The sequence below is a fragment of the Pleurodeles waltl genome, chromosome 3_2, assembly GCF_031143425.1.
Source record: "Pleurodeles waltl isolate 20211129_DDA chromosome 3_2, aPleWal1.hap1.20221129, whole genome shotgun sequence".
Taxonomy (NCBI): Eukaryota; Metazoa; Chordata; class Amphibia; order Caudata; family Salamandridae; genus Pleurodeles; species Pleurodeles waltl.
The window spans coordinates 76,299,808-76,312,296 of record NC_090441.1 but is presented as its reverse complement, the minus strand read 5'-3'; the positions used below and the strand labels follow the sequence as shown (position 1 = coordinate 76,312,296).

General features: G+C 43.5%; 1 protein-coding gene across 1 annotated transcript in view; it reads left to right on the top strand.

Moving 5' to 3' along the window:
• The window catches only part of STX1A (syntaxin 1A), a 702,444-nt gene that overhangs the window by 601,339 nt on the left and 88,616 nt on the right, over positions 1-12,489 (top strand). Inside the window, exon 8 of the mRNA XM_069226788.1 lies at positions 6,020-6,157. Coding sequence (XP_069082889.1) covers positions 6,020-6,157 — 138 coding nt within the window. The remainder of the gene's footprint in view (positions 1-6,019; positions 6,158-12,489) is intronic.

Genomic DNA, 12,489 nt, shown 5'->3' with positions numbered 1-12,489 from the left:
CGGAGACTCCGACGTCGAACAACAGCAACAAACTGTGAGTAAGACGTCGAAAAGTAAATCCATCGACAAACCAAAAGCCCAGGGGACGCCACTGCCAACAGGCCATGGCTCGACCCATAAATCAGGCGACCCGTCGAAGGGGCCGAAAAAGGGCACGCCCATAGCGAAGACACCCGACTCCGGTCGAGGGACCGCCATGGAGCAACCTCGGAGCCGAGAAAGCGGCTCCGAGAGACAAAAACAAGATACCGGCACCGAAAGACATCGGCACCGAGAATCCGTGCCGAAAGGAACAAAAATACTGTCGGTGCCGAAACCGAAAAAACATTCTCTCTCGGCGCCGAAAAATACCACACCTTCATCCTACTCAGAGGAACAAGGACTAAGTGGTCAAATGCACAAATTTGGACAAGAGCTCCAAAGTGTAGAATCGGACTACACACAAAAGAGACTGTGCATCCAGCAAGATACAGGGAAGATATCAACCCTTCCCCCAATCATGAGGAAAAGAAAGATCGGACTTCCAAAGGATGACACACAACCACAAGCCAAAGTGGTTAAAAAAGTCACGCCTCCGCCCTCTCCTCCACAGGCATCGCCGGCACAAACACCGCCACAAATGCACTCACCAGCGCAAACTACCATAAGTCATGACGATCAGGATCAAGACGCTTGGGACCTGTATGACACCCCAGTGCCGGACAATGATCCCGAGTCATACCCCACAAAGCCGTCACCGCCAGAGGACAGTACCTCATACTCGCAACTGGTGGCTAGGGCTGCAGACTTCCACAATGTCCAACTGCATTCCGATCCTATAGAGGATGATTTCTTATTTAACACCCTCTCGGCTACACATAGCCAATATCAATGTCTCCCAATGCTACCAGGGATGTTACGGCACGCAAAACAAATTTTTGAGGAGCCCGTAAAATCAAGAGCCATCACCCCAAGGGTGGATAAGAAATACAAACCACCACCCACAGACCCAGTGTTTATTACTTCACAGTTACCACCCGACTCTGTGGTAGTAGGGGCAGCTCGCAAAAGAGCAAATTCACATACATCTGGCGACGCCCCACCTCCGGACAAAGAAAGCAGAAAATTTGACGCGGCAGGGAAAAGAGTGGCGTCACAGGCAGCCAACCAGTGGCGCATCGCAAATTCACAAGCGCTGCTGGCCAGATATGACCGCGCACACTGGGACGAGATGCAACTTCTCGTAGACCATCTTCCCCAGGAATACCAAAAAAGGGCGCAGCAAATAGTGGAAGAGGGACAAACGATCTCAAACAATCAAATCCGCTCTTCACTAGACGCAGCCGATACTGCAGCAAGAACAGTCAACACTGCTGTCACCATAAGGAGACACGCTTGGCTACGCACTTCAGGCTTCAAACCTGAAATCCAGCAGGCTGTCCTTAATATGCCCTTCAACGAGAAACAACTGTTTGGCTCGGAAGTGGATACAGCCATTGAAAAACTTAAAAAGGACACAGACACGGCCAAAGCCATGGGCGCACTCTACTCCCCGCAGAGCAGAGGCACTTTCAGAAAAACTCCATTTAGAGGGGGGTTTCGTGGCCAACCCACAGACACCACCAGCCAACAATCAAGAACCACACCATATCAGGGTTCCTTCCAAAGGGGTGGTTTCAGGGGATATCGGGGGGGTCAATTCCCAAGGAGTAGGGGAAGATTCCAGACTCCAAAAACACCTCCACCTAAACAGTGACTTTCAAGTCACGCAACCCCTTCACTCAACACCAGTGGGGGGAAGACTAAGCCAATTCTACCAAGCTTGGCAACAGATTACAACAGACAATTGGGTATTAGCAATAATCCAACATGGCTATTGCATAGAATTCCACAACTTCCCACCAAACATCCCCCCCAAAACACGCAAAATGTCACAACATCATTTAGAACTTTTAGGACTAGAAGTTCAAGCACTACTGCAAAAGGATGCAATAGAATTAGTACCAGTACAACAAAAAAACACAGGAGTTTACTCCCTGTACTTTCTAATTCCAAAAAGAGACGAAACATTAAGACCAATATTAGATCTCAGGACACTAAATACCTACATCATATCGGACCATTTTCACATGGTCACACTACAAGACATCATTCCACTGCTCAAAAAGCAAGATTACATGACCACATTAGACCTAAAGGATGCGTACTTTCATATACCAATACACCCTTCTCACAGAAAGTACCTACGGTTCGTATTCAAAGGAATACATTACCAGTTCAAGGTGTTGCCATTCGGAATAACAACTGCACCAAGAGTGTTCACAAAATGTCTAGCAGTAGTAGCAGCACACATCAGGAGACAACAGATACATGTGTTCCCTTACCTAGACGACTGGCTAATCAAAACCAACACAGTAAAAAAATGCGCAAACGACACCACCTTTGTCATACAAACCCTTCACAAACTGGGGTTTTCCATCAACTACACAAAATCACACCTAGAACCGTGTCAAACACAACAATATCTAGGAGCAACCATCAACACATCAAAAGGAATTGCCACTCCAAGTCCACAAAGAGTGCAAGCATTCCACAAGCTAATAAGTGCTATGTTTCCAAACCAAAAAATACAAGCAAAACTTGTGCTAAAACTTCTAGGCATGATGTCATCATGCATAGCCATTGTCCCAAACGCAAGACTACACATGCGACCCTTACAACAGTGTCTAGCATCACAATGGTCACAGGCACAGGGTCAACTTCAAAATCTGGTGTTGGTAGACCGCCAAACATACCTCTCGCTTCTATGGTGGAACAGCAAAAATTTAAACAAAGGGCGGACATTTCAGGACCCAGTGCCTCAATACGTTATAACAACAGATGCTTCCATGACAGGGTGGGGAGCACACCTCAATCACCACAGCATTCAAGGACAATGGGATATACACGAAACAAAACTTCATATCAATTACCTAGAACTGTTGGCAGTATTTCTAGCGTTAAAAGCCTTCCAACCCATAATAACACACAAATACATTCTTGTCAAAACAGACAACATGACAACAATGTATTATCTAAACAAACAAGGAGGAACACACTCAACACAATTGTGCCTCCTAACACAAAAAATTTGGCAGTGGGCGATTCACAACAACATTCGCCTAATAGCACAATTTATTCCAGGAATACAAAACCAACTAGCAGACAACCTTTCGCGAGACCACCAACAAGTCCACGAATGGGAAATTCACCCCCAAGTTCTGAACAAGTACTTTCAAATTTGGGGAACACCCCAGATAGATTTGTTCGCAACAAGAGAAAACTCAAAATGCCAAAACTTCGCATCCAGGTACCCACACCGCGAATCACAAGGCAATGCTCTATGGATGAATTGGTCAGGGATATTTGCGTACGCTTTTCCCCCTCTCCCTCTCCTTCCATATCTAGTAAACAAGTTGAGTCAAAACCAACTCAAACTCATACTGATAGCACCCACATGGGCAAGACAACCTTGGTATACAACTCTACTAGACCTTTCACTAGTACCGCATGTCAAACTACCCAACAGGCCAGATCTGTTAACACAACACAAACAACAGATCAGACATCCAAACCCAGCATCATTGAATCTGGCAATTTGGCTCCTGAAATCCTAGAATTTGGACACTTGGACCTCACACAAGAATGCATGGAGGTCATAAAACAAGCTAGAAAACCTTCCACTAGACACTGCTATGCATCTAAGTGGAAAAGATTTGTTTACTACTGCCATGCCAATCAAATACAACCAGTACATGCCTCTACTAAAGACATAGTAGGATACTTACTACATTTGCAAAAAGCGAATCTCGCTTTTTCATCTATAAAAATACACCTCGCAGCTATATCTGCTTACCTACAAACTACTCATTCATCGTCTCTATTTAGAATACCAGTTATTAAAGCATTCATGGAAGGGCTAAAAAGAATTATACCACCAAGAACACCACCAGTTCCTTCATGGAACCTTAACATCGTCTTAACAAGACTCATGGGTCCCCCTTTCGAACCCATGCATTCCTGTGAAATGCAATATCTAACCTGGAAGGTCGCATTTCTCATTGCAATCACATCCCTCAGAAGAGTAAGTGAAATACAGGCATTTACCATACAAGAACCATTTATTCAAATACACAACAATAAAATAGTTCTAAGAACAAATCCTAAATTTCTGCCAAAAGTAATCTCACCATTCCATTTAAATCAAACAGTAGAATTGCCAGTGTTCTTCCCACAACCAAATTCTGTGGCTGAAAGGGCACTACATACATTGGACATCAAAAGAGCACTAATGTATTACATTGACAGAACAAAGCTAATCAGGAAAACAAAACAACTGTTCATAGCTTTTCAAAAACCACACATAGGAAATCCAATCTCTAAACAAGGCATTGCTAGATGGATAGTCAGGTGCATTCAAACATGCTATCTTAAAGCCAAAAGAGAATTGCCTATTACACCAAAGGCACACTCAACCAGAAAGAAAGGTGCTACAATGGCCTTTCTAGGAAACATTCCTATGAGCGAAATATGTAAGGCTGCAACCTGGTCTACGCCTCATACGTTTACTAAACACTACTGTGTAGACGTACTAAATGCACAACAAGCTACAGTGGGCCAAGCTGTACTAAGAACATTATTCCAAACTACTTCAACTCCTACAGGCTAAACCACCGCTTTTAGGGGAGGTAACTGCTTTACAGTCTATGCCAAACATGTGTATCTGCAGCGACATATGCCATCGAACTGAAAATGTCACTTACCCAGTGTACATCTGTTCGTGGCATTAGTCGCTGCAGATTCACATGTACCCTCCCACCTCCCCGGGAAGCCTGTAGCCGTTTAGAAGTAGATCATAAACCTTAAACATCTGAACATTTGTAAATAATTTTTAGAAACTCTTATCATACATACATATTCACTCCATTGCATGGGCACTATTTATACCAAACAACTCCATCCTCACCCTCTGCGGGGAAAACAATCTAAGATGGAGTCGACGCCCATGCGCAATGGAGCCAAAGAGGGAGGAGTCCTTCGGTCCCGTGACCAAAAAGACTTCTTCGAAGAAAAACAACTTGTAATACTCCGAGCCCAACACCAAGCAGCGGACTGTGCCAAACATGTGAATCTGCAGCGACTAATGCCACGAACAGATGTACACTGGGTAAGTGACATTTTCATTTTGGGCTGTTTTTCGCTCACTCTGTTGTACTAGCATCCCAGAGATGATGCTCAGTTCTAAAGTGTTTTCTTAAGAATGCTAGAGTTCACCAACGATAAAGCAACTCATTGTAATGTTTAGATTTAGTTTGCGGAGAAAGCAACCTTGAAGCAAGAAAAAAGTAGTTAAGTGGCTTTGTGAGGGAAATTATGGCCATCATCACCATTTTATAGGCGTTATTGGAGATTGTTTTGACAATATGCAGTGTTGCTGCTTTAGCACTGGTAGGCAGCATGTTGACCCCCCGCTATTTAACTTCACAGATTAGCTTCGTTGACATTTGTTACATTCCTCCTAGATCTAATTCTGTTTAGAAACAGACACAAGTTAAATGAGGCTAATTGCGGCCATAAAAAGTAATCAATGAAACATATTCTTCTGCATGCTACCTCGCTTTATAACGCTTTTTTGTAATTTATGTAAGCAAAATACCACTGATAACCTGCTTTTAAGCATTCTAAACACAAATTATTTTCCACTCTCCTATTACTGGGATAGGATCAAATTGTGCTTTCACAACAAGCTGAAAAATTCTTGCTGAGGGCCCAGGAGATCACAGCTGACATTTACCCCACCAGTACCAAAACAATAAACATGTAAAGTCAGTCAAGGGAAGCCTCGGTGTGTGTATATAAATAAAATAAATCTTCCTCTCCCCCTTCTCTTTCACAGCTGTCTTTCAAAGTCCCATTATGTTCATTGATTCATTGGCTGCTTTCATGCTGACCGACTGCTCTCACATGCACTTCCTTTTAACATGCGGTCTCTTACTCACAGATTATCATGGATTCAAACATCACAAAACAGGCACTGAACGAAATCGAGACAAGACACAGTGAGATAATCAAGCTGGAGACAAGCATCCGAGAACTACACGACATGTTTATGGACATGGCTATGCTCGTGGAAAGCCAGGTGAGTGAACACATATCTCCCACTTGTGTGAACATCTTATAAGCAGAGAAAGGATTTACTGTCTCTGATCCTTCTGAGGGGCAATTGATGATTCCTAATGTTATTATTACCTTGGGAAGACAACTTACACATAGGCATATGACTCAGATCACCACAGTTCTAAACACGGTGCAGGGAAGGAATCAGCTGCCTGTAGATGTTGTTTGGCTTGCCATTAAAATCGAAGCCAAGAGGAAAATTATTTTATAGTAAATAAATAAAACTTTGTAATAGACAATGCATTTAATGCAGTTAATGATGGCAGCTGTAGCAACACTGCTGCGGGACAGAATTAAGTCCTAAAAACAAGTACAGTGGGGAGTATATAGGTGAGTCGAAGGTAGTACTGTTTTCTAGCTACAGTACTACAGGAAGGTACTTTTTAACAGACTAGTTCTATTTAGTTTTTGTGTTAGCACCCTATGGGATTGTTGTGCAGCTGAAAAAATTGCAAAGTTAAGGAAACCTGATGAAACTCTACAACATAGCAATGTCCTTATATCAATCTATGACCATTTGTTTCAGGATTCTCGTTGTACAAAACAATGCAGACTTTACTTTGTGCAAGAGCCTCAGTAAAACATTGTATATCTTTAAGGGTCCCTAGAACATTCAGATGAGATTTTTTTGTGCCGCTTCATTACTCACAAAGTCTAAACCTGTAGTGTTTGCTGATGCCTTTGTTAGATTTGAAATCTGAGCTTTTTACCCAGGATTTGTCAAAGGGGTGGCGCCATTGTAGTTTTTTGGTCTGATGGGATTGGGCATTTTACACCAGGTTATAAAAGGTGAATCTATTTTCCACTTTGAACCTGCAGATATTACGTGGGGTTTCAAATCATATTTGAGCACCTGTTCTGTAGTTGAAGAGATACATCAAGTGTATTTCCTTTGCAATAATCAAACCTCTCCTTCTACTTATCCATGATCTCCTGTCCTAAGTTGCTCCCCTTTTTATTCTTCTCAATGTGAGAAGCACCGCCAGTTAATTACATCAATAAATAGTAATGTGTCATTGCACAACCTTCAGCATGTAACTCTAACTTTTGGTCTCTTTATATTTCCATTATACAGGCCCACATAGTAGTCAAATATGATAACATAAGTTTATAGAGGTGGTAGTTTTGACTTGTAATGTCACTAGAAGGATGAATGTGTTACCTTCAAACAACTGGCTGGGTATTTTATTATCAAACCACTGTGTATAGTTACTAAAACTAATCACACACGTATATGTTTATGACTTTTACTACTTCTGCATTGCAGCTCTTCCTTGCTCAGACTAAAAACTCTTAAGAATGATGCCCAGCAAAACATTATGAACCTTCCGTTCAGAGATGTTGTACTTTTCAAACCACAGGCTGACAATGAAATGTAGCACATGAAGTCTAAGATGAAGACTTTAAAAGCAGTCTTTTTTGACGAGGCTAAAATATTCTACAGATCAAAATACAGAAGGGATGGGAGAAGGACCTAATACAAACAGAGGGTTCAATCTCCTCCATGGCCTTATAGAGAGCAGCAGCAACAATACCATCAAAAGCAATGTTTTTAACTAGTAAAAGGGGCTTGCAGCAGATACCAGAAATAAACTCCTTCAGTGGCACTAGGCTCTATAGACAGGATCAAATGAATCAAGCCTTTGCTGAGTATTACATCAGGCTATATACTAGCCCCATTTGGGATGGGGAGGACAGTATACAATGTTTCTTAGAGGGACTGCCCACCTGTCACCTTACAACAGAGGATGCGCTATAACTGGGTGTGGATATAACAGAGGACAAAATAAAAGCAGAGGTAAAGCTCATGGCCCAGGTCAAAGTTCCCAGCACGGATGGTCTCCCAGTAGAATTATTTTCAACCTACATTGAATTCCTGGCCCCCCCATCTGGGCTCCCTAAATTGTGAGGCCAAGGAAGCACGCTTGTTACCCAGCTGGCTACGGGAGGCACTAATAATCTACCTACCAAAACCTGGAAAACCACCCACTTAATTGATGACCTACAGGCCATTGTCTATGTTAAACATAGACTACAAAATCCTAAGCAGCATCCTCACCCAAAGACTCCTCCCCACATGCAGACACTGATCCACCTGGATCAGAATGGTTTCATCCCAAGCCGCAACACAGCATTAAACATTAGGAGGCTGTTGACCCTCTTACTGGATGAGCCAGATGTCCCGAAGGAGGTGGTACTCATGTCAGTTGATATAGAAAAGGCATTTGACAGCCTCAAATGGAACTACTTGCATAACAATATGTGTCACATGGGATTGTGGGGCTGATTTCTGGGGTGGATGCGACTCCTCATCTCTTCTCCCACAGCAAGAGTCTGAACGGGACAGGTGATCTAGGAAAAATGGTCAGTGGAGAGGGGCAAACAACAGGGTTGTCCCTCATCTTCCTTATTATTTGCTATAGGAGTAGAACCTCTGCCATATCGAGCCCGCCTGGGACAGTACTTCATAGGCATACCTTCTTAGGGGGATATATATCAGTCTATGCAGACGATATGCTGTTAGTCCTTAGATAAGAGCAGGAACACCTGCAAAGTGCAGTAAAACTTGTCACTGAATTTGGTCACACATAGTCTCAAGACCTGTTTAATTCTGATTCGGGCCCTACTTGATGGCATGCCGAACATGCAAGATATGTGCTGGGAACCAACCTTGAAAAAATACCTTAGAATATAAATTTACAGAATTCATAATGACCTGCTAGAGGGGGACTTGTGGGGAGGCAACTGGAGCCTTTCGATCGAGTATGGCCTTTTAGAACACGCTCTCCATCTCGGTGGTTGGTAGAATAGCTATAGCCAAATGGTGGCACTGCCCCGTTTGCATGATTACTTTACAACACTACCAATACTTATTCCCAGAGGTAAATTTAAAGAATTAGACACAATCTTGACAGAACTGGTATAGGGATCGGGGAAGAGAGAGGATAGCCCTGACAAAATTGATGCTCCCAATGACCGGTGGGGGACTGGGCACCCAGACTTCAAAACGTACTACCTTATGGCTCTATTAAAATGGCTTCTTCAGTGGATTTGGACAGCTCCACAGGGGCTGCAGGAACCTCTCATCATTGATACCATCTGTATGGACTTGTTGTCCTTGTGTGTAGCCCCAAGCGACAGCCATCAAGAAATTACAGCAGTTTCAGAGTGGTGAGATATTGTTGTTAAACGGGCCGTGCAAAAATCCAACTCTCCACACACCTTATGCACCCAAGCCCCCATTCTGAGTCCTGACCAACCTCATGCCACAACAACCTGGAGGACGCGGTGGGCAAACCTTGGGATAGAAACAGTATGGGATTTGTACTGTAAGAGAGACCCATTATTGTTAGCTGAATTATGAGAAGAATGCGAAATCTCGGCGGGCCACTTCTTAACGTGTGGTGCCCTGGTGGAGGCTTTGAAACAACACTGGGGGAGGAAAGGTGCTGAACCCACACTGCATCACGCATACAGCTACATTTGCTCCTGTGGGGCCACGTATGGATTAATATTGGGCCTATACCAAATGCTGAAAGCAAATATGATATGCCCGCTAATGCACCTCAAACAGAAATGGGAAGACAGTGTGGGCACCGCACTCTGTGAGGAAGAATGGACCAGAATCCTAGTATTGGACCCAAAAGTACTGCACATTACTCAATATAAACTAATCCAATACCATAAATGGCAAAGGACATACATCACCCCCAGCACACTCACCACTTACTTACCTAACACAGCTCACACTTGCCTCAGATGCCCCCAAGAGGTGGCGGGGATGCTACACATCGTGCGGGATTGCCTCTCTCTAACGGTTTTTTGGGACGGAAACATCGACACAACACTGGTGACTTGTATCTTGGGGCCTTTCTCCATCCTATGAAAAAAAAACTACCAACCTATTTCATAGATCTGGCCCGAATACTAGCCAAACTGTCCATAACAATGAAGTGGAAGGCACCCCTGGCCTACAACTAAGCAGATGGAGGACAGACCTTCTTCGCTGGGCAGAGTAGGAGTGGGATCTGCTCCTTTAAGAGGCTAGACGCGGTAGGGAAACATTGGTCTTCACCCAAGCTTAAGATAACTTGGTAGAGGTGACAAAAGAGGTAGTGAATGAAGAAAATAGTACCCGTGCACAGTAAGAGCCCCTTCCCCATAGTAACAGAGGCTCGAGTACTTAAGAAATGAGACCTAGAGCCACCACCCTAACTGGACCAATAGATATAGGCTAGGGCAGGAAGCGTGCGTGGGTGACCCTGTGAAACAACCTACGAGTCCTGCAGGATTGGGCTCCCCAGCACTTGGACCTCCGGCCCCTGCCTCTCTCTATTCTTCCTCCGAGACACGCAAGACACCACTCAGAATCAGGGAAGGGTGTGGAGGAAGGATTTAAATTTCAAACTGTTGGGTTTGGACAGTTGAACATTAATAGACTATGTAGCACTGCATGATTGTGCGTGTGTATATAGGTGTATATAGGTGTATATGTGTGTGTATATATATCTCAGCAGCCCAATTCAACTGGGAAACCTCTTCTGGCAACAAAGCAGTGATTCTCTTTGTCCCCCTGTCCCTATTTGGGCCATTCTATGCCATCTAAACGTTTTGCAAAGCATAACCAGTGACAACAGAGTGTTAGTTAATGTTCGAAATGGTAATGCCGTTTGTTTCAGGACACCACAATCATCAATTTCACCAAAGGTTATACCCACAATTCATCTCAAACTAAGGCAACCTGAAACTTCACACTCTTAAAGAGCAATGGAACTGGTTCCTATGTTACATGGAGGAATAGGGGTGTATTCCAGATGCTCCGGGTGCAAAAAAGGTACTAAAGGCAGAACTCAGACCAGTTGCCAATCTGAAACTAGAACATAATTAGCTCAAGAGAGAAACATTTCTAATGCTGGCACTTCCTCAGTTATTTCCTCAACTAAACCAAGGAGTCTGGATGTGTGTGGTATACTCCAGGATACATACTCCTGCACCCCAGGAAGCACAAGATTTGTGGTGCAGGGTCTCTTTACTAGTAGATAGTTCTTCATTTTGACTGAGAACATTCTTTAAACAATATTTTCCATTTATCCCTACGTGGATGATTAGCTAATAAAAGTCAGCAACCAAAAAGATCCTTACAAGACTTTTTCAAGGCAACTTGACAGCTGATGAGTTTGGGCCCCCACATGAGCTTAACCAAACCCACATCAAAGCCAGTTCAAATGCTAACCTGGATAAAAACCAAGGAAAAATGTTTTCTTTGGCAGAGCGATGCTCCTCTACTTCTCAGAAATATCAGCAAATCCTCCAAAGGTTGACTCCATGGCTTGGCAAGTATCTTCCCTTCTCGCGTCAATGGTGTCATGCTTTTTCTTTGTCCCCAGTGCCAAACTAAATATCAAGCCTGCACAGTAGTGTCTGGTAGGTCAGTGGACGCAAATGGAAGACAACTGGAAGAGTAGGATCTATCTCTGTATTGCTGTGAGTCATTTTCTTACCTGGTGCAAGTGAATAAATTTACTGAAAGGGTCCTGTTTCACCAGGGTCTTCCTGTTAAGTTGATTTTGACACATGCTTTAATGGTACGCTGGAAAGCACATCTTGAACCTCTGAAAGTGCAAGGCTTGTGGACAGATACAGAGACTCATTATCAGATCAATTACCTGGATCTAAGAGCTGTACATCTAGCTTACAAAATGTTCCTGCCATCTCTAAAAGTAAAAACTATTCTTATTTAATTGGACAATCTCAACACAGTGTACTACCTAAACAAGCACACAGAAATCAGATCAGACTCTCCCTGGAAGCTGAAGCAATCTGGATTTGGCGTCTAGTGAGAAACTTACCCATTAAAACATTCATGTCCGGGAATGCATAATTTTCAACCCAATGTGCTAAGCAAGCATTTTAAAGAAAACCACAAATGAGTCATCTGTGATGGCGTCCTAGAGGCACTATTTGCAGGCGGGGCTTTCTGCAGATAGATCTGGTTGCTACATCTTGAAACAAAACATGTTCATGATCCACCTCCAGGAATCAATAACTGGGCTTTCCAGGCAATACTCTTTTGATGAAGTGGTCAAGGAAATGTCTTTACGCTTTTCCACCAACACTCTTGACCAAACCGCGGTGCTCCAAAGCCAAGCTGAATCAAGTTGCTTCAGAATGACCGAGACAGTGGTAGTATCCAGACCTGCTGCTCAGGACCCATACAAGAGGCTTCAATGCAGACTAAACCTTCTGCCTACACTCCAAGGCCAGGTGTTCCATCACAACCTGATATCATTAAAC